The following is a 23,717-nucleotide window of genomic DNA, read 5'->3' as shown; positions in this document are numbered from 1 at the left end:
ACGGCGCCCTGACATGGGCTTTGAGCTTCGCAACCACATCCTTTACGCATAGAAGTGACGGATCGTCGTTATATCCAACTATCCATTTCTCCTGAGTAATTTGTTCGAGGGGGTTGCTTGATCGTTTAATCGGCCTGTCGTTCCACTGCCATCGGACTACTGCCTTTTAGCTATAATATAGTGGCTGGAGTTTTTAAGCAAACTCGGCTCCATATATCTTTGATAACTTGAGTCCGACTGGATTTTTAGCCTGTCAGTATTCAGTAATAATCCTAATTTTCAGTAATAACTCTTATGATTTCGGCAAGTTGGAGTTTGCCAAGTCAAAGCAGCTCAGTAGATCTTCTGCCTTTTACTTTAGAGCAGAAGGATCTCGCAGTCGTACAGGCGCTGGTCGTCGACCTTACTTCCATTAATAATGCTGCCATCAATCTTTCATCCACAAATTTTTCATACCACACACAGAAGGCATCTCGACGGCCCAAAGACCAATTTCAAACACAATTTATAATTGTGGCGAAAAGTAGCAGCCGCAACTTTCAGCTGAGGTGTGTGAAAAAAACGATTGCACTTTAATTGCCAAAGACAAAAAAAAATTATATTTCAAAATATCTGTAAGTGAACTTGGCTGTACACACACACATACATAATGGCCGTACAGTTGATGGGTGGCGCAAGGCGAAATTATGCAACAAAGTTGCTGCAACAAAAACTGTTTAATTAGAAATAAATGGCGAATGGTGTGCAGCGAGCGAAGTAATGAAGCAAGCAAGCAGAAAAGAAAAAACACAAACAACAACAATGAAATGAAAACTACGACGGCTGATATTTACCTAAGCCATAAGTAAGGGCACTAAAGGAGTAGTGTGCACAGCCAAGTACAGCAGATAGTGTATACAAAGTGCGGAAAGTTTGTAATTTACTACACAACCGACTTTGGCGATGTGATAACACAAAAGCAATAACAAAAATAAACACAAAAATCTGGAACTTCGGCTTTGCTTTGCGTGTTGCTGCTTATTTGTGTGTGTATGCGTTATAAGAGTGCGAACAACAAACTTACTGCCGAAAGTAACCGCAAACGCCTGCAATGTTGCCGAAATTGTAGATGTGGCAACTACACCGCCCACTTAATATTTCCAACCCCATGCGTTTTCAAGCAACGACTCCGTTGTTCGCTCATTACCATATAAATACAAGAAAAAAGGAAGTCACCACGGCGCACAGTGACCGATTTGGCTTATCTAGCTTTCGAAAAGGAGTTTCGCAAAAATAACGATATTTTCACAAAGTTGGTAACTTTTATGAAATGTTAAAATAAAAAGAAATAAACTGCATTTTTTTAATTTTATTTATTCATTTTTTAAATTTTATTTAAATAATTTTTTAATATATTTAATTTTTTTTATATATTTTTTTTATTTTAATCAGACTTTTTTTAAATTTTAATTAAAGTTTTTTTAATTTAATTTAATTTTTTTATTGTAATTATTATTTTTTATTTAATTTAATTATTATATTTTTTTTATTTTTATTAAATATTTTTTTTTATTTAATCTGATTTTTTTTTTTAATTTTATTTATTTTTTTTTTTAATTTTATTTAAACGTTTTTTTTTTTATTTAGTTTAATTTATTTTTAAACTTTTTGGTTTTTGTTTTTTGTGAATTAATTTTTTTTTATATTACTACTTTTTTAATTTAATGTGATTTTAAATTTTATTAAAATTTTTGTTTTAATTTTATTTAATTTTTTTAAATTTTGTTTAATTTATTTTTTTATGTATCTTTTTTTAATTTTATTTACTTTTTTTTATTTATTAATTTTGTTTTAATAATTTTTTTTTTGAATTTTGTTTTATATAATTCAATTTATTTTTTAATTTGTTATTTAATATTTATTTTTATTTATATAAATTTTTTTTAATTTTATTTAATTTTTTTTAACTTAGTTTAATTTATTTTTTTTATGTTTCTTTTTATAATTTTATTTACTTTTATATATATATTTTTTTTTAAATTTTATTGTAATGTTTTTTAAATTTTTTTTTTTTTTATTTTTTTAAAGCTTTTTTAATTTAATTTTTTTATATTTTGTATGTGCATATATTTTGTGTTTTGCATTGTAGTCCATAAGTAGATTCTGGCTTACAGAATAAAAAAAGCTGTTTTGCTCGAGTTATTGGCAGAACTTTTGCTTAAACTTGTTATTACTGGATCCGACGATACTCACAATAAGTGCGAAGGATCCACCATTGCATTACAAAACGAATTTTCGGGAGTAAAATTCAGGGGAAATTTTCTTTTATCTCTGTTTTGGGCCTCTACGAAAATGGGAGATTCAAAACAGGTGATTCCGAAAAAATTTCGCACATTTCTGAATCGAGATATCACCACTGAAAATAGTTGTCCTACCATATGTTAGCTTTGAGAGCTAACAGCTTATTAATTTTACCGAAATTAATGGATTTGATATTTCTAATTTGATAAATGGATACTTACTTAACGGTGGGAAACAAAATTTTGCTCAATTTTAACAGTGGAAATTTGCCTAATCTTGAGCTAGCATAGCCAAATCGGCCACTGTGCAGCGTCGCGCCTCGCTACTTCATTACGCGCTTCATTACTGCTTGCCATCTCCATCAGCGTTATCAAATTTTGTTTGGGCAGGCAGATTGATCGGGTGTGAAGAAAAACAAAAACAAAATGTGCACGCTTTGCTGATTTCCCTGCGCTGAAATTTTGAAATTTGTTGTTAGTCACCGTCTCATCAAAAATAATAATAAGAAAAGAACGTAAAAATTTGCATTTGTAATAAATGCTGACGGCGAAAAAAGCACAACTTCCTTCCTCGCTCTGTGAACGCGTTTCGTCTATTTCCGTTTATACCGACAGCCGTTCGTTCTATTCAGCAACGGAATTTAATCAAGACTTTTGCTTCGCTATATCCCGCTATATTTCAGCAGAGCTCCTCTTCTCTTTCAATGCTTCATTGTATACATGATTTTTAATGCTGACTGCGGTAGGTGCGCCTTGGCGTATGCGGGTGGCGCGCTGCTGAGTTCCGCAAATTAAAATATTCTGGCACTTTTTCGCGTAATATTACTTTATTAAAAATGTATGCTGCTCGAAATGAATAAACAATGCACCATTGCGGCAACAAAAACAACTGACCATGACGCGAAAAGTTTGGAAGTGGAAGGTATTGTCTTTAGTACTTTGCCAGTAAATGAGGAAGTGTGGTTTAATAAACTAGTAAATAACCATAGAAATGAATGACGTTGGGTTTATTATCTCGTGGCGTAGATGTCTCTATTATTTACCTGCCTTCTTTGCCTTAGCAAACACTAAGAACTGCGACAATGCAAAGGGGACCACTAAAGCATATATTAATTTCTGACGGCAACAATTTCTGTTTTTGAATATTGGAGATGGAAATCACATAGCGTTAGTTGTGAATAAAAGAATGAGGTACTCGCGAAGCGCTAAAATCAACAAGAAAATTTAAGTTCCCTACACTGAGGTTATAATACCCTTCATAGTTGCATTTCTTATAGCTTAAATAAGTACAAAATGATTTTTATCGTTACTTTGATGGGTCAGTTTGTATGGAAGCTATATGCTATAGTTGTCCGATCTCAACAAGTTCTTTAGATATGGTACCGTTATCATAAATAATAGTCCATATTGAATTTCAAGAAAATACCTCGTCAAATAAAAAGTTTTCCATACAAGGACTTGAATTTGATGGTTCGGTTTGTATGGCAGCTATATGCTTTAGTAGTCTGTTTTCAACAAATTATTTGGAGATTGTACCGTTATCTTAAATAATAGTGCATACATAATTTCTAGAATATATTTTGTTAAATAAAAAAGTTTTCCTTACAAGGACTTGAGTTTGGTCGTTCGGTTTGTACGAGAGCTATACGCTATAGTTGTCCGATTTGAACAATTTCTTCGGAGATTATACCTTTTCTGTTTCATATAATTTCTGCCAAATTTCAAGAAGATATTTCCTCAAACAAAAAAGTTTTCTATATATAGAATGTGTTAAAGGGTATTCGACTTTTCTTTCCGGTTGTTGTTGTTGAACTAACTTCGTATGATATTATATAATTTTAGAAAGGCTTCGAATTATGTGAACCTTGCTTCAACTCACTGGTAGGTAATATCAATTTGCCTTAATTGATATTACCTCTATAATCGAAATCATATCGCATATATGGTATATAAGCTTGTGAAATCAACAGTCCGCACGTAATGTGCGTGAAAGTATTTACTGAGCCGCTGATTACGCGCATGTATTCATTAATGCCTTCCATTACTGCTCTCCTCTCGCATATATGTATATACTGCTTAAGTAATTATTGCTTATTTTTTGTTGTTTTTTTTCTGTTCTGTTTATTTGCAGAGAACCGTTGTATCGAACTGCATTCGCCGGACGGCGTGCACTCGTGCATCCTGCGCGCCACCGACTCAGCCGAAGCGCTGATCTGGTTCAATGCGCTGCACTCGGCGATGTGTGGCAGTACACAGCGCGCACTCACCGATGCCAATCGCGCGCTAATGAATGTCATCGGCGAGCTGAAGCACATTGGCTGGCTTAGCAGGCGTTTGAGTGGCGGCAGCACCAGCGGCGGCGTTGGCGGTGGCAGTTCTGGCAGCGGCGGTGGTGGTGGTGGCAGCAGCGCCAGTGCCATTGGCGGCGGCGGCGCAGGCGATTTGGTAAGTGGCCAACGAAAGTGCGGCGGACTGAGTGATGCCGCAAGTAGATTTAAGCGTTTGATTTTCTCTTTAACTGCCATTGCAGCGACTGCACTACAGTGCTTTCGTTGCCTTCCTTGCTTTTCTTACATTTCATTTTCCTACCATTCGCTGCACTTCACATTGCATTTTTAATGAATTCATTTTATTTACAATTCTTTTCCGGTATGCTGCTACGTTTTTTCGTGCAACATTCGTATGCTGACCTTGTAAATGTGCTTACATGCGGCATGGCACATGCAATGTTGAACGTGTGTATTGTGCCTTAGCCAAGCGGACGTTCCAGCTCGGAGAGTTCCGATGAAAACGACAAATGGCAACCGATTTTTGTCGCCGTCACCGAACGCGAGTTCAGGTAAGTGATTGCTCAAGCAGACGGGTGGGCTCAACGCCTTGCCACATACTTGTAGAGTAGCACACTTTATCTGGATTATTGGCAGATTTGGCAATAACGATGCTGCGCTGCTGAAACAGCAAGCCGAAGTGGCATATATATATATATATATATATACAAGTATTATTTGGTTTTAAGCGTTGCATGTGTGTGTATGTGTATGTATATTTTACGTGTTTACTCAACCATAGTTCAAGTAATCCGTGAGATTGCCGCTTCGAGTGTGGCACTTTAGCGTTTTCACTTATATTGAGTATGTCGACAGCTGAGCGGAAGTATCAGCGCTTACCATCAAAAATCTAAGAGACATGTAAATATTGTCTACCTTTTTTACTTACTTACTTACTTTGCGTAATGCGTGTGTATATGTAAATCTGTATTTGCGTATAGAAGTTAATGATACGCGCCGGTGCCCTGTGTTTGCCAAAGGTGCGGCGCAATCTCATAAAGCAAAAGAGATTCGCATTATGAATTACAACAACATTTTTCAGTGGAATTTCGCAAAGAACTCAGAAATACTCGCACAGTTCCACAGCAATTTCTCAAGCGCTGCTTAACTGCCTCTTACCGCCTACCCAGGTGTTCACTTAAATGTTTCTCGAGTTCGCTGAAATGCAAAAAAATAAATTTCTGAGTGGAAATTTGGGTGCGTTTCTTTGTCATACAGACACCGTTTCCGGTAAATAGATATATGACAGTAGCTCAAAGTGTTTGTGAATGGAGGGAGTTGCGCGTTGAGTGCCACATTGAGTGATGGATTATATTAATCGCGGCATATGTTTACTATTTTATAGTCTGTTTGCGATTTTCGTCATTTTTGGGTCGCGTGTTTGGATGTGTGTGTGTGTGTGTAGATGTATACTATTGATAATTCACTTTACTCTAAAGCCGCATAGCACACAAATATTTCTGTATATTTATATTCGAAAACTGTTATGAGGTCAATTGAATAGTCCACGGTCTACCATAGTAAATCACATTTGCTTGGCAAACCTATATGTTTTTATTCAACATAGTTCCCTTCAAGGCTGGTACACTGATTACTACAATAAGATAAAAAAATAGTAAGACTTTCTTCATAATTTTAAAATAACCCTAATTGACAGTTTGGCCGGTCGGTAGGAATTCGGAGTCCACCACAACTTGATCATCGAGGAAAACTGTCAATAAAACTTTGATTTTTGACAAGCTTTCACGTGTTTTTTTCGACTTCAGCTCACCTTTGCTACGATATTCGGCCGATTGTTCGCCTGTATCCATGTCGTAAACAAAAATTCAAGATTCATCGCCAGTAATAATACATTTAATGACATCCTGGTAGTCGTAAAGCAGACGTTAACGCGAACCTGTTTTTCGAAAAAATGTAGTTATTTTGTTGCCAATCGTGCTTTCACTTTTCATCGTCCCAAATGGTCTTTCAAAATAGTTTTCACTGATCCTTTCGATATTCCAAAGATGCCAGTAAGATCTCTGACTGTTAGTTGTCGATTTTTAAGCACTGACTCTTTTATTTTATTAACATGTTGATCATCAGTTGATATTGATGGCCATCCACTAACCATTTCATAACATAGCTGTGTTGCTTTTCGTCCTGAACGTGGTTCATTTTCAACATTTCAATTTGCATAATTTGTGCCAATCAAAAACACTTGTTCGCGGCAAACAATTATCGCCGAAGGCTTTTTCCAACATTCTGCACCTGAAATTTGTTTCCGCACACAGAATTTGATGGAACTTCCTTGTTGAATAATTTCACTCATCGTAAAAATCGATGTACATACTACAGAAAAGCAAGCGTGGACTAAACACTTATGAATATTTTGATGTGAAATTTGACATGTGACTGACAGTGATACCAACGTAGAAAAGAAATATATCGACGAATGGATTTAAAAAATCTTACTATTATTTGCCCACAGTAGTATAGCGACCCTGCAATTTTTCAAACGCATTTTCAGCGATCATCTCTTCATTCGACGAAAATTTCTTCCCAGAGAGCATTCTTTTGAGATCTGAGGACAGGTATTAGTCCCTTGGAGCCAGATCAGGATTATACGTTGGATGCGAAAGCAATTCCAAACCCAATTCCTTAAATTTTCCCATCGTTTTCACTGCCTTATGTGACACGGTGCTTTATCTTAGTGAAACACCACTTACTTCTTCCTCAAATGCATCCATTCCTCGACAATTTGGTCTTTCAAGCGGTCCAATAACGATACGTAATAGTCGAAGTTGATGGCCCGTCCTTTTTCAAGATAGTTAGTAAAAATTGTTCCACGCGCATACCAAAACACAGATCCTATAACCTTTCCAGCCAACTGTTACGTTTTTCCACACTTTGGAGCGGGTTCATCGTGCGCAGTTCACTCGGATGACTGTCGCTTGGACTTCGGACCAAAATTATTCTAAAACTTGCTAGAGATGTCGAGCTCTCCGGCTAACTCTCTAACACTTGCCTGACAATTTTCAAGCATCATATCCTTCACTTTTGTAATAGTTTCATCAGTTGAAGAGTTCAAATGTTGTCCTGAACGAGTCTTCTCTTCAACGTACAAATTAATCGATTGAAATCAAGTTCTTGATTGAAAATAAATTTTTTTTCGAAGATATCGTCACAAAATTTAGCGTGGATTATTATCCGAGCCAATGCAATAACCATCCCAGAAATTGTTCAGATCGGGTCACTACAGCATATAGCTGCCTCTTGTTTGGAAACTTTTTTTATTTGTGAAAACTTTTATAGCTTGAGTTTATTTCTTCAATTCGTCAAGAGCAAAACATTCATTTTGTTCACGCAAAAAACTTATAACTCTCCAATCGCCCACTCCAATTTGCTATGCGAAATACTTGTATGTAAATCCGTAGCGATTCCCTCCGCTGACCACGCCAACACAGCTTTGCCATTATGTGCACAGTTAATCACAAGCGATTTGCCGGACACTCGTTTTCATTGTTGTTATTGTGTAGAGATGCTTTGCTGCTTTTTTTCTTTTTTTTTTGTTCGGTTACAAGCTCCTCTTCGCACACACGTCACGCCTTTCATGGGGCTCATTTATTATTGTTTGAATTTGTTTCATTTTTTATTCGATACGTTCTCCATGTTTTATTTGCACATTTTTTACTTTGTGGCAACATTGCGCAATATTACATCATCAATCAATGACAAACGACTTGGTAACCCTTTTTTTGCAGCTTTTGTTCCTTACAAGTTTTGACTTAACTGCGCTGACCGCGGGCAGCTGGGAGTGAAACGGTTGATGTGCCGGCACAGCAAACGGTCAACTGGTAATGAAAACAGCGCGCAGCTACGAACCAAGTGTGAGAGCGAGACGGCGTGCAGATATAATTTATAAGTGGGGTTACTCAGCAAAACATTACTGATGGGATTTGTGTGGTACAACGGGTTTTAATTGGATTGAGTTATAAGCGGACGTGGGAAGCAGGGGAAATTTTTTGATTAAAAATGGCAATGAGCTTACCGTTTTGTAACGTTAGCAGAACCGACTCTGGCGTAACACACTCGAAATCCGCGCTTCGAAGCTTGAAATATGAAGAGCTTTAAGGTCTTGGAATGCACTAAAAACATCTTAAGTTATCTGCGTTTTCAAAGCAATGTTGCAAGTAAATTAAGCAGGGGTTCCACCCTAGCCGTTGGTGTCTACGTGGTGTGGAGATGCGCTTCCTGCGTCAGGCGGATGTTGTTGCTTGCTAGTGTTTGCCTTTACGGCGTGTAGACAGCAGTGCACTTGCGTAGAGCAGGTGGACAACAGGCGGCCATGTGCGGTGTGTGTGTGTGTGCGTCTGTGTGTGTATATGTGTCTGCACTTATTTCCCGTTTCCGCGCGGTGTCCTTACGCCCGGTGCTGCGACGATTGCAATTTCCTGCGCATTTTTGCTTTGTGTATTTTCTGTGACTCTGCTGCAAATATTTCCATTGTTGCTCCTTCGCTTTTCGTATGCCCGTTTGTTTGTTTGCTTGCTTGTCTCGGGTGCAATTATTGCAATATAGCAACATTGCTGGCAAAGGATATAAAAATAATAACAACAATCATGACAACGTTATAGCAGCTGCACAATGCAACGGAAGTAGTGTCTGTTGGCATTGCGCAAGGCGGAGCAGCAACGAAAGGAGAAGAAGAAGAAGAATATAGAATGTATAGTGCACGCTGGGTGGGTGTATGCTAGCTGACGGAGCAAAAGTCAAGTGCCACGCAACACAATTTCCGCAAATTATATCCGAAATTGTTCAGAACTGTGGTCACCTAACACATATACATACATACAAAGCTGACAGCTGCTGCCTTTTGACAGCAATATGGACTTGTGACAGACATATATACTAATATATACAGACGGTTGTGCATATATACTAAACTAGTTCATTGTACAAGCACTACTGAACACCTTCGTTGAGGCACTAGAACTTAGACGCTGGGGATTAATGTTGTGACAAAAAAGTACCCGGAAATTGTAAATAAAACGCAAAATACTTAATTATTCATCAGTTGTCGCCATGAAAGTAATCTCCATCATGTTTAATACACTTATGCCAACGATTTTTCCATCCCTCGAAACAATTTTCATAAGACTTTTTGGGATGGCCAACAGCTCCTTCAACGAGTTTCTTTTTATCTCTTCAATCGACTGAAAACGGGTTCCACGTGGCGGCAATTTCAGTTCGGAGAACAAGAAAAAAATCACACGGAGCCAAATCTGGAGAATACGGTTCTTGACCAATGGTATTTGTTGCGTTTTTGGCTTTAAATTTGGCCACAATCGCAGCTCGATGCGACAGTGCTTTATGATCATTAAAATCCGTGAATTGTTCTTCCACAATTTTGGCCATTTTCGACGAATGTTCTCAAGCAAACACTTGAGTGCGGCCAAATCGGACCCCTTTTTTTCGTTCTCGAGTTTGAGCAATCGTTTTCTTCAGTAGGATTTTTAAAATATTCACATTAATATTATTATCAAATAATACTTCAGTAATTGTTTCGATAATATAACCTCAACTATTATTAGAGAATTAAAGGCTACAACTCCGTTTCTGTATTCGACAATAACAACATAAAGATATGTGACTAAGAAGGACCTCAATTCGACAGGTTAGCGGCAGACCGTTCAATTACCTAATATAATAAATCATAAGATCCTATTCCTAATGTTAGTTTCGGCTGTGTCTCCTGATTCGTCGGAGGTATTCCTGCCGATATGTTTTAATTTTAGACTAGAGTGAAGAAGAATGTGCCCAAATGTTTCCAATTTACCTTTTTCCAAACAACTTTGATAATTTGATTTCGACCTTATTGGACAATGTCCACTAAGGACTCCCACGATTTCGGAAAGATGAATTTAGCTAAAGGCAAATAGTTCAAGATACTCTCTACGTTCTACTAAAAAGGATCTCGCAGTCGCAGAGGAACTGGTCGTCAACCAATGCCTGCTTAACGGACGCAAGGTCAATATGTACCGTGCTATAAAGCAAGATGACAATGGAGATGAAATACATTCCTATTCCGATATGAGCGGGCCAAGGATGCTAGTTCTGTCAGGCTCATGGGCTTTGCAGTTACCAGCGATTCCTTTATAATTGGGCATCCAAACGCGTCTGATAATGAAGTAGTTTGATGTTTTTTCTAGTGTCGACGGACACTACTAGAGAAGTTTTGAGCGTAAAGTTTGCGCTCTGCTGTCGTAGTGAATACTCGTCGCCCTCATAGAAGCTACACTGTGGAGCAGTAAGTCTACTGCAACTTTAGAAGCAGCCACTTCTGGGCTACTGTATGGCATTAGGATGATAGGGCATTTAGATGTATATAATTGCATAGAAGAATTTATATTCAGCATTTTTTCGTCTTACATAAGCACATTCCCGTAGAATTTCATTTATTTTGCGGGTGAAGGTGGAAAATGTACAAAGCTAGTTAGCTAGTGTCAGATGAGCTCAAAGTAAGTCGAAAGAATTAAAAAAAAGAAACGAAATGAACTGTAAACTGATATTGAATGACATAGTGCATTGAAATATTGGAATTCTTCTGATCTGTCAACATAGTTGACACCAAAGGGCGTCCTGCAATACATTTGCATAGCCCATTCACATATGCCAATTATGGACCAAAGGAGACTTTATTTGTATGTGCGTATGTGTGTGCTTCAAGTTGCAGCTAAAAAGTAATACACACACACTTTTATAAAAGCAGATGGAATCCGGCTATGAGCGAGCTGTCATTTGTCCAACTCACAAAGCCAAAGAAAGCTATCTCCAAGCGCTGTGAGTCTTTGCTGGGGCCGTTGCATACATACATATGTATGCATGTGTGTGTGTCCTGAATGCTGCATGCTGTCTGTCCGTGTCAGCAAGCTGTTGCTTGTCAGCCGCCAGTGGATATTCGAAGCCATTCGAGCATTTGGCATTTGCAGGAAATTAGTAAACCAAAATGAAATGAATGAAGTCGCTAAGAAAGAGAGAGAGAGAGAGAGAGGGGGAGACACAGTTAGATGCGCATTTGCATACCTGTATTTCGGTATGTTTATCTTACGGAAATTTAGAATATTTTGGCAAATTGCAAAATTGCAAACGGAAATTGTCGGTTGCTATTTTTCGGTATGAGTTTTTTCTTTCGTTCTTCCTTCGTTTGTATGTATGCGTATATGTGTGTGACGCGATGAGGTTTCATAGTTTTTTGGTATTATTTTTAGTGTGATTTGAAATGACTGCGTTGTGGATGTGAAAATTAAAGTGTTGACAGTGATAAGCATGGTGACTTGGTCGCCTCTATAAATTAGAACTTAGCACAGACAAGAAAAGACCGCGGACCAGCTGTATATCAATTCCAAGAGAGGATTTTCGAATATTTCTTTCTGCAATACCTTCATATTTTTCTATAAGTTGAGGCCGCAATTTAGTTGGCAAATCGATATCTTGTCAGGTAGATTATTTCAAAGAAATGCATAGTAATTTGTTGAGATAAATGTCCGTTAGTGAGGTTAATGAGCCTTTTATTTGAATTAAGTGGTGTCAACAACCCAACCTGAGGTTATTGACCCTTTTGTATACATATAGCAGAGTTAACCTTCCTACCTGGTTCAATGATCCTTTAATTTACATATAGCGACGTGAACAACCCGAGGCGTATAGAAGAAAATACCGCGGACCAACTGTATATCAATTCGATGGGGGTTTATCCAATATTTCTTTATGCAATACCTTCTTATACTTCCATAAGTTGAGACCGCAATTTAGTTGGCCATTTTCGGCCGTCGATATCTCGTTAGATACATTTTTGTAGAGGAAGGCACTGCAATCTGTTGACCATACGGCCGTCATTACAATATTAACTTACTTTTATTTGCCTTTAGCGAGGTCAACAACCTGAAGTGAATGGCTGTTAGTGAGGTTAATGATCCTTGGTCAGGTTTTATTTTGAATTTAGTGATGTCAACCTCCCTACCTGAAAGTCAATGACCCATCTGTTTGCATTTAGCGAAGTAAGCAACCCGAGACCGCATTTAAGAAAACACTGCTGTCAATACGATAGCGGGATTTTTCGATGCTTCATTTTCGCAATCACTTCTTCTGATTCTATATCTTGGGACCGCATTTAGTTGGCAACAATTCGCTATCGATATCTCGTTAGGCAGCACATAGTAGAGAAAGGCACGGCGATCTTTGGTTTATCCAGCTGCCTTTGCAGATTCAGTTTTATGGGCGTTTTACATCCAGTTTTCCATATGATCCACTAGAACTGAATATTTCCTTATAATATTGTAAGAGATCGCCTAATCGGCATGACAAAGTCCTGCAAATTCGCCAACTTTTAAAATATTTGAATTTTTTTTACTGGAATTTGAATTTTTAGTGGAAGGCAGTCATTTGTGGTGCTTATACTTGTATATCTAGAAACATTCAGGAATATGCCAGAATACGCGCTCACAAAGCTAGTGTTGCCAGAGTGGCAGAGAGCGTATAAATACTGATTGGAACAAATTCGCAATACAATAACATAAATAAATCAAAGTGCAAAACAAACTAAACAAACCAATTGAGTTAAAAAAAGGAAAACAAACAAACAACAAAGCTTAAAATAAATAAATGAATAAAGTGAATAGCGAAAAGCCACAAAATTTTCAAGCGAACGGCAAAAGCCCAAAAATAGAAACAATTTGTAAAAACAAAGCTGCGAATAGTACAGAGGCGTCGCGCCTAAAAGTGGGCAACTGAAATGGGCACAATTTTCTTTAGCTTACAAAAGTGCGTGGAAATTATACTTATGTTAAGTTAGGCTAGTCTGGTAGCCCAATGAACCATGCTTAGACCAGTTTTAGTTCATTGCGATCCCCGATGGACTTCAGTTACTCGGCCCATGAGAAGTAGTCATACTTTAGGATGCCTGCGCTTTTCGCGATTTTTTATAGACCCTGTGGCCTCACTATCGATACCTCCTCCAGTGTATCCTACCGTGGGGACCCCAGCGTCTACGGCATCTAGGTTTGCTCGTTTGTATAAGCAGGGTTTACTACTCATCTTACTAGTCGCTTACTGCAACGCCTGCACTGCTGGCAATTTCAAATATTCTGCAGCAAACAAAGTTGAAATATCGGCAGTCGCACTTTACGCCCGAGCAATAATTCACACATCGGTCGCAACTCCACACCAGCCACCCGCGGCATGCAAAAAATATGCTTCAATTAGTTTTTTTCTCTTGTTTGTATCTATGTATTTCCTTTTGGTTTTGTATTGCGGCGCAACAATATTTGGTGTGTTTAGTTTTTGTTGTTGTGGCATTTTTATTTGTTTTACAATGCACAGCTTTAGTTTGAGCGCCCTGCCTTTGGCTGCGATGGCGGCCGAATTTGTGCGCCAATAAAGCACATACCAACGAGCAGTCGTACTTACTTATACACGCATACACATATTCACACACACACACACATGTATATATATGGCCATATAGCTTGTAGCTGAGCGAATATGCGCCAACTTCGTAGACCCAATAAGGCATGTAGCTGTTGAGAAATCGCTAAAACTTGGCGCACGTTATTTTCTCTCCAAAAAGTTGCTTATTTGCCAGCACCGCCGATATCGGATCATTATAGTATATAGCTGCCATACAAACTGAATGTTGGAAATAAAGTTCTTGTATAGAAGACTTTTTCATTTGACAAGATATCTTCACAAAACACGACATGAATAATTTTTTAATGTAAGGCTACAATGTCCGCAAAAATTTTTTAGATCGCATCACTATAGCATATAGCTGTCATACAAACTGGCCTACCGAAAAGAAGTTTTTGTATGGACAACTTTTTTATTTAATGAGATATCTACACGAAATTCAACATGGATCGTTGTTTCAAGTAACAGTATAATGTCCGAAGAAATTTTTCAGATCGGACCACTTTAACATATAGCTGTCATACAAACTGAACGATCTAATTCAAGTTCTTGTATGGAAAACTTTTTCATTTGACTAGATATCTTCACAACATTTGAGAAGGATTATTGCCCAAGACAACACTATAATATCCGAAGAAATTTTCCAGAACGAACGGCTATATCATATAGCTGCCATACAAACTGAACGTTCAAAATCAAATTCTTCTATGAAATCTTTCAATTGTGAAGGGTATTATAGCTGCAGTGCAACCGAAGTTCACGTTCTTTGTTGTATTTTTTTAACTAGTACGAAAATGGTGAGCCATAAACTAGTCAATGGGCTGCATTTACGCCAAAGCCATTTCGATATGCAACGAGCAGGTTGCATCATTGTTCGTGTGCAGGCTTCGGTTTGTTTTTTCGGCGCTATGAGCGGCTATGCAGGTTTTTCTTGTTGCAATAGACCAAAAATCGGCGGAAAATAATGTATTTATTTTATTTATACTTTGTTTGTGAGCAGTTTTACAAGCGCCGTTGTGTAGCGATAATCACTCACACATACACAAACACAATGTGGGCGTATTTGCACTGCTTGGCTTTGTGCATCCGGTACATTTGTGTGTGTTTGCATGGCTGTGTTTACAACTGTTTTTGTTTTTCTTTGTGTTTATAACTGTGTTGATGTATGTGTGTGTTTCTGTATGTTTGCCGGAACACGTTGTGGTCTGGCACTTCCTTGCAAGTGTTATGGGTTTTTGTGCGGCGGCCAATCCTTTGTGCCAGCTTTCACATTTATCTTCTATTAAAACTATTTTTCGTACAAATTTTCCGCAGATTTTTGAAATTGTTACAAAACTTCCACACCAGCAGCCATTAGCGTGCGCCATTCTTCACACACACTTACTGCCAACGTCCACACAAACACACACACACACACACTTACCACCAACGTCCACACACACACCGACTGGTCAAACTCCGGCTTCATTGTTTATTTTACTCATTATTCTGCTTCTTTCAACGAATTTTTTTAGCGCATTTTGTGGTGGCTGCCACAATTTACCGCACCCCCCTTGAAATCACACTATATTTCACATTAGTTTGTCTTCCTTCATTGTTTTAATTGCTTCTTCTCTCGATTTTTGTTTATTTTCGCAGGATTTACGAGTCCGCTCCTTGGTCAGTGGAGGCATGGGGACGTCCGTTGGAGAGCTTTGCATTGGCAACAACAAGACTGGCTGGCGCTGGCAATAATTCATCTTTGAACGTAAGTGTTGCAATTTATGCCCTTGTACTGGTTGAGAGCTTTGCCCGGTTTGTTTTTCTCTTTTGCCTCTGATTTTTTATATTTTCTCAGCGTTGGCTAGTGCGCAAATAGATCTTTCGAAAGCGATAAATTCTGGTAAACAGCATATGCTGTGAGCAAACAGAGTATAAGAGATTTAAACGGAGACCACAAAAATGGCAGCGAAGAATAGAAAAGCAATCGCTACTGCTGTAATTTAACGGGGTTTCTCTGGAAACTGTAGGAATTGAAGGTATTTCATGCGATAATCTAGAAAGTGGATTACAGTTGAAAACTGGATCTCTTGCGCAACCGTTTTTCAGCAGCGCACCACTATAAGTAAAGTAAAAATAAGAAAAAAGCGTTGATCAGATCGAAGCTGGAATACCCTGCACATTTAAAGAAGTTTTTCAACAACTTCATTTTGATAGTTCAGTTTGTAGCGCAGCCATATGTTATAGTGGTTCGATCCGCAAAATTTCCTCAGAGAATGAACTGTTACTTCAGACAATAATCCCTGCCAAATTTCATTAAGATACCTTAACAAACAAAAGAGTTCTCTTTACAAGGACTTGAGCCTGATCGATTAAATTGTACGACAGCTATATGCTATCAATTTGTATAGTAGCTATATGCTATAGTAGTCCAATCTCAAAATTTCTTTAGAGTTTAAACCGTTGCTTCAGATATTAATCCGTGCCAAATTTCGTGAAGATAGCTTGACAAATAACAGATTTTTTTAAACAAGACTTGAGTTTCATCAGGTAATTTTGTATGACAGCTATACCCTTTATTGGTTCGATCTGAACAAATTCTTCTGAGATTATACAATTGCTTAAGACAATACTCCACGCCAAAATTCATGAGGATATCTTGACAAAGAAAAGAGTTCTCCCTACAAGCACTTAATTCCTATCGCTCAGTTTGTATGGCAGCTTTATGCTATAGTGGTCCGATATCGCCGATACCGACAAATGACTAGTTTCTTGGTGAAAAAAGGACGTGTGCGAAATTTCAGAGCGATACGCTCTAAAAAACTACGGAACTATTTCAGGTATTGTATACAAACGGAGAAGACCACACTCTCGTCACACTGATCATTTACCTACATATCATCACCTAAAAGGCAAAATAACGGAACATAATTTTTTATAAGTGTACAAGCGAAGGAAAAACGATATTTGTATGAAAAAGAAACCACTCATATTGAAACATAATTTGAGTTTTGGTTATAAAATGGTTATGTATTGCTTATTTTATCTGACAGCGATTTTAATTTTTTTTTTTTTTTTTGATGATACGTTGTTTTGCATTTTAGGTGACGATGTGCTTTATATAGCCTCCGACATTGCCTTCTAGGTTTTATGATTTTCATGCCAAACTTAATCTACCCGTACAGTGAACTGTTATTCCTTTGAAGCCTTAAGCACATTACCAGTACACATGATTTTGAGAACACATAAATGTTTCCTCGATTTGTCAGCCTTTAGCGTTGTCAAGGGACTTAAGCGCCCATTGCATTTACGCCAATTTGTAACAACACTTATTTGCGAAAAATGTTCAATTATTTTTCAGGGTCAACAGACGACGGTATTCTGCGTGCGCTGCGGCACCACCCGCGGCGTGCTGGTCTATTGGCTGCGCTCGGAGACGCATCGTGACATGGCCGCGTGGGCGCGCGCACTGGTGCAGGGTTCACACAACGCCGTCAACTATCAGCGTGAGTTCTCGTTCCGCTGCCTCTACCAGGGCAGACAGTGTCAATTGGTTGTGCATTTGAATCGTGGCTTTTGCCTGTACGACTGCAGCGGCTTTTCAGCGGCGGCGGCGGCGGGTGTCGTAGTGCCGCCCAATCAGGCCAAAACACAGTTGTGGCAATTTCCGTTCGACAAATTGAAGGGCTCAGCGGACGACGGCATGCGCATGCTGTACTTGGATTTCGGCGATGACGGCGAAATTGTAAGTATTATTATATTTCAGCACTTTAAAATTCATAAGACAAACGTCACTACTTTTGCTTGGCGCGTCGGCTGTGGAATTAAGCAATTATGTACATTATTCACAGTGAAATTAGCGTTTACGTTTCATTTTGTTGCGAATTGCCGCTGCTGCTTGTTGGTCGGTGATTCCAGTTAATTAAATTAAATAACTTTCATTTCATTTATATCTGATTTCCTGCGACTCAATTTCGCATAGCGCGCCGCCAGCCGTGTCGGCCGCTTCACCTTAATAATATTTCCTTTTTTCATTTCGCGCCTTCCGTCTTTTATTGCGCAACAAAGTGAAACGCATTAAGTTTTCAATTAAAATTTCACACGGCGCGCCCAACGGTCCCAGACGCCAGCCAACCGTAAGCAGCGCTGTCAACTGTCACCGCCAGCAACACGGGCGGCAGCCTCAGTCACATTGCGCCCAGTCTGCTAGGTCTGCACATCAGCGCGTGCTACATATCGTTTGGTCGTCGCGTTTGGCATGCTGACCCGACTGCGTGTGCTCTCTGGCTCCATTGCCGGCTGGTCGTTGGCCCACCTTTGTGCTCGTCAATGTCATAATCAATGAATGGCTTCTTGCTTCGACACCGCTTCGCCTCTGCAGCGCTTCGCAGACGACAGCCTTCCGTCACTTAAGTCACTTCGCAAGTAGCAGCCAGAGGGCTCTTCACTTGATCGCCTTTGCTAACGTTGCAATTAATTTTAAATCGGCCTTCACTTCGTTTCGTGTCGGCGTTTCACCCCAACGGCCGTTGTGGCCCCGCACATCAGCTCCAATTGCTTTCGCTGCTGCTACTTCTTCTGCAGTCAGCGTTGCTCGAGGTGTGAAGTAGGTGGCAAGTGCTGCTACCGCCACATTTTGTGGCACGTTGTCAACTGTAATTAAACAAATTTTTTCACCAACACCTTACACTGCTTAACCTTCGCTTGCCTTGTACACCTTCGTGCGACATGTTTCTGCCAACGCATACGCATGCCTTGTGCTTCATGCCTCTTATCTTGGAAGTATGTGTGTTTATTGCTTGGATTTCAATTTGTTTTCTTGTATTTACTTAATCTATCCTCCGAATTCGGCTTAATTAAATCAAACGTTTTGTGGCAAGTGTCCGCACTTGCTTGGCTCAGTCGATTGCGGCTTATTTCTGCATTTTTGACCTTGTTGCTGTTTCGTTATCTTATATGGATATTCCTCAATCTTGCAACTAAGCATTTTTTCTTCCATAGTTGAGTCATTAAACACGCTCCCTGCCCTAGTTTTTGAATGAGGTCATTTAGTGCCCAGATAAACGGTATTTTCAGTAATCATGCTGCCGAAGCTGTCTCTTACTCTGACTCGAACTGATTGCCTCCTACTAGAGGCTTCCTATGCTGGGCTTTAGAAGAGCTAATTTAAAAAGTATGGCAGGCAGGGTGTTAAATGAGCTCATCTAGAGACCAGAGTAGGGGTTTGAGCCTCAAGTAGGAATCGTTCAGTTCAAGCCAGAGTAAGAGATAGCTTCAGCAGTATGATTGCTGGAAATACCGTTTAACTAGAAAGTTTTGCGTTACGTTTTGCAGTTAGTCAGTTAAGTTAAGCTTGTCTTTTTCTATTATTTGACCTTTTGAAGCATTACTTTAGTATAGAAAACTGCAACTCTCCACGTTTGGGAGAGAGATTCCAAATATTATACGCTTCATATGACACCGTTTCTTGTTTAAAGTCCAGTAACTTAGAACTAATGAACTTAGTGTAGTAAGAGGTCTAAGTGTAGTTTGGTGCCTTTTTGTTATTGTGTGGTTGTATAAAAGGTAATCCATTTCGAGGTTCCCTACTTTTTTAAAGAAAAAACACAAAAACTCCAAATTTAATGGGAAGTGTTTATTATCATTCAAGAGAACATAATTCGGGATTTATTTTTTTAAGATTATCTCTTTCAAGTGTTGGTCGCGGCTACGTCTCAGATGGTCCATTCATTGAGTCCAATTTTAGATGACTTGCTCGAGCATTTCGACTGTTAACTGGCGAATGACACGCGTGATGTTTTGCTTCAAAGCCTGAGTCGAAACGGTATTGTCCGAATAGACTTTAGACTTTATATATCTCCGTTTGGGTGGCCAATCGACCGGCCCAAAGTGTGAAATTATCTGCTCACCGTAGTGTTTTCTCAATAAATCAATTGATTGATGCGATGTGTGGGAAGTGGCGACGTCTTGTTAAACCAAATGTCGCTGAGATCACAAGCTTCACTTTCAAGACACCTAAATAATTATTTTCAAAATACTCTAACGGTTTTTTGAACCATCCCACTACCCTTAACCACTTATTCTTCATTTTTTGCTGAACTCAATTTTAAATAATTTCTGAATCTACTTCTTACAGGAACTGGATATGGAATGCTGTCCCAAGCCGGTGGTCTTCGTGGTGCACAACTGCCTGTCGGCGAAGGTACACTCCATCACCTAAGAGGAGCAAGCGACAGCTGACGCGCAGCGAGCAGCATGACCAGCGTCTGACGCAGCAAAAACAAAATTACTTTCAGAAGCGAAGGAAGGAGGCGCCACAAATGGGCGTGCAGCAGTAACGTAGTAAAAATTTTTGTAATTTCATACCAAACGCCGTTGAGTGAATGCAGTTGAAAGAGAAAAACAAGTAAGCGTTTATAATAATGCATTATATCAAATTTACTTAGCACTTAAACATAACTTAATTATAACATAATTATACTTAATACAATTGTGGTAAGCATAAGCAGATTTGTACAGCTTATGTTAAACGATCGAAGGTCAGCTGGACAGCTTTTGAGCGCGTGTGTGCTTCCTTATTTTGTATAAGGTGCAAAACTAGTCTTCAGTCGCGTAATTCAGAATAAACATTAGGTATAAATTTAGCAATAAGTACAGTTATACATGCGTATATGTATATGTGAAACATTTAAATGTAAACACACACACACTTGCAACACAATATTTCCGAATATTTGCAGCTTTGCTACTTTTCACACCGAAATTCATAGTTCGCAGCCCAACAGGGTTGCATTTGTTTTGGTGTCCAGCGAAATTGTGGAATTTGAAATTAAAGCGCACAAACTCGTGTGTAAGTGGTTAAAGTTTAGTTTTAAAATAGGAAAAAGTAAGCCCGAAAAAACTGTCTGTATGTTTGTAAAAAAGAATTTCAAATGGCATGTATAAGAATAATCCTTTTTCAAATTTGCATAATTAAATTGCACAGTCGACTAATATTTAATTAACAAATACAAACAGGCCAAAGCCAAACGAGTGCACATGTTATAAACACATGCATATATATGTACGTCATACAAAATTTTGTGTATATTAGGGTGGGTAAAAAAATTTGAATATTTTCTTCTGCTTAGTACTTTGAAGAATACGTGCTTAGTCACCTCTTACACATATGTATGTATATACATAGCCAAATTTATGTATGTTAGGGTGGTTCAAAAAATCTAATATTTTTTTTACTTGAGACTTTGAAGAATAGATCCTTAGACACCTCTAACATATGCATATGTATGAAGAAAGAAAAATATATATATATATACATACTTATATAAGTATTAGGGTGGATCAAAACCCCAAAAAAATTTTTTGCTTGGTATTTAAAGTAAAGCTGTTTAGACTTCTCACACATATATACACAGAAAATTTTTTGTATATTAGGGTGGGTCAATAAAAACAATATATTTTTTTTATTGTTTAAATGGAAAAAATATAACTTTTGTAGAAAATTTAGAAATCTACAGACTTCCTCAAAAGACCTTTTTTAGAATACTAAGGGAAAATATAAAAAAATGTTTTTTTATGAAAAAAAAATTAGACTACAAAACTGGTAGATTTTTCGAAAATGCTTTACTGATTTTCTGAGAGGTGTCTGAGAAACTCTTGGTTCAGAGTATCAAGAGTTCCAAGTGAATGAAAAAAAAACGATTTTTTTTTTACCCACCCTAATACATGCATATACATATATAAATAAATATACACACATATATACATACATACATAGATACACATCAAACATAGGTTGATAGGTGGAAAAAGAGAGTATGAGATTTGCAAATGCAAATTAACAATGCAATATTTATTTATTTGTATGTTTGTATATACATATTTGCAATAAAATGCCGAACAAAAGAACCGAGGATAATAATTAAATTTAACAAATAAATAAAAAAGTATCACATTTACATTTACTACTGCATACAATTTACGAAAACTATAAATAACATTACAAAATAGGCAACAACAATTACCGTTAGATAAAATCCAGCAACATATCTCGGTCAGCTGCAATCAGCAACTGCATACATAGAGACTTAATAATATTAATAAACAAAATTAAATTAATTAATTACAAAATTGTTAACAACAAAAGCGGAAATCAAATGAAAATAACGCTAAACAGCAGTTAAGCGGACAGACGGCGGCGTAGCAGATTTGGAACACATTTTTCTCTAATTGTAAGTTACTCTATACACACTTTATTCGTATTAATTAATAAGTATGTGCATATGTATGAAAGATGAAGAAACAAAACTAACGTTTGCCACTTAAATAGCAACTAATTGAATTGAAAAAAATATTTATAAAAATTACCAAAAAATACAAAAATAACTATTTAAGAAACTTATGCAAAAATTAAAAAAAAAACACAAAAAAAGAAAAGATAAAAAAATAAAACAAAATTAAAAAAAAAATTAAAAATTACAAAAAATTTCAAATAAAAATTTATGAAAATTAAAGAAATAAACAAAAATGTAAATAAATATGACAACAAACATAAAAATTAAAAAAAAAAATAATTAAAAATATTAATAAATTTATAAAAATAAAAAAATAATAATGAAATTAAAAAAAAATAAAAAAATAATAAAAATTATTAAAAAATAATAAAAAGTAAAAAAATAAAAAAATTAATAAAAACTAAATATAATAAATAATAAAAAAATGAAGAAAAAACTAAAAAAAAAAAAAAAATAATACAAATTTAAAAAATAATACTAAAATTAAAAAAATGAAAAAAATAAATAAAATAATTAATAAAAATGAAAAAACAATAAAAATTAAAACACAAAAATAAATCAGAAATTAATAAATAATTTAAAATCTCACTACGCCCCTAGATATAAAAACCAATACAATAATGCAATAGGCGTGTAGCAAAGGCGTTATTAAACACCTTGCCGCAACAACCACAAAAACCGCAGCAACATCAAGTATCAGTATATAAAGAAATATGTAAAAAAATGTAATGTAAGTAGAGTTGGTAATTATGGAAATTTGAAAAATTAGAATTTTCCACAAACAATGTGTCTGCGCTGCAAGCAATTTTGTCTAATGAGCAAAAACACACACAAGTCATCACTAATGGAACAAGTTTAGTAAATACTATTAATAATACGGACAATTATTATACCAACCAGCAAATACCGAAGGGCTTGAGCAAAGCAAAAAACGACATTTTGTGCAATATTATATATCTCTCCCTATGAAATGATAGCATTATACACAATAAACAATTATGATGCGAATAAAAAATTGGAAAAGTAAATAAAGTTGTTTTATTTTTAATTCCATGTTTTGGGATTTTTGGGAATTTTATTTGGTTTGTATTAAATTAGTTTTGGTTTTAGCATTCATTTTACATGTGAGCGCTTTTAGTGTGCTCAACAGCGCTGTAGCAAAAAATTTTGCAATTCACACAGCGCAATAAATTCTAATATCCAGTATGCTAACGCTAAAAGTGCTGCTAACATTAATAGTGGTGCCAACATTAACATTATCTGTAGAAAAAACAGTGGTCGAAAAATGTTGCAATTCACACAGCGCTGTCCGGCTTTTTTGCTGAAAATTACTTGCGCGTCCCAGGCAATGTACTAGGCGCCCAGCATGCACCAGTAGGTTGATGTTATGT

At 37.2% G+C, this 23,717-nt stretch overlaps 1 protein-coding gene across 1 annotated transcript in view; it reads left to right on the top strand.

Moving 5' to 3' along the window:
* Positions 1 to 22,185, top strand: part of LOC126761409 (beta-1-syntrophin) — a 118,469-nt gene extending 96,284 nt beyond the window's left edge. The window contains exons 6-10 of the mRNA XM_050477544.1: positions 4,411 to 4,724; positions 5,033 to 5,118; positions 15,692 to 15,800; positions 17,394 to 17,777; positions 20,169 to 22,185. Coding sequence (XP_050333501.1) covers positions 4,411 to 4,724; positions 5,033 to 5,118; positions 15,692 to 15,800; positions 17,394 to 17,777; positions 20,169 to 20,252 — 977 coding nt within the window. The 3' untranslated portion in view covers positions 20,253 to 22,185. The remainder of the gene's footprint in view (positions 1 to 4,410; positions 4,725 to 5,032; positions 5,119 to 15,691; positions 15,801 to 17,393; positions 17,778 to 20,168) is intronic.
* Positions 22,186 to 23,717: the final 1,532 nt, after the last annotated feature.

The sequence above is a fragment of the Bactrocera neohumeralis genome, chromosome 6 (genome assembly GCF_024586455.1).
Source record: "Bactrocera neohumeralis isolate Rockhampton chromosome 6, APGP_CSIRO_Bneo_wtdbg2-racon-allhic-juicebox.fasta_v2, whole genome shotgun sequence".
Lineage (NCBI taxonomy): Eukaryota > Metazoa > Arthropoda > Insecta > Diptera > Tephritidae > Bactrocera > Bactrocera neohumeralis.
The sequence above is the reverse complement of the archived record's forward strand: the minus strand, read 5'-3'. Positions and strand labels throughout refer to the sequence as shown.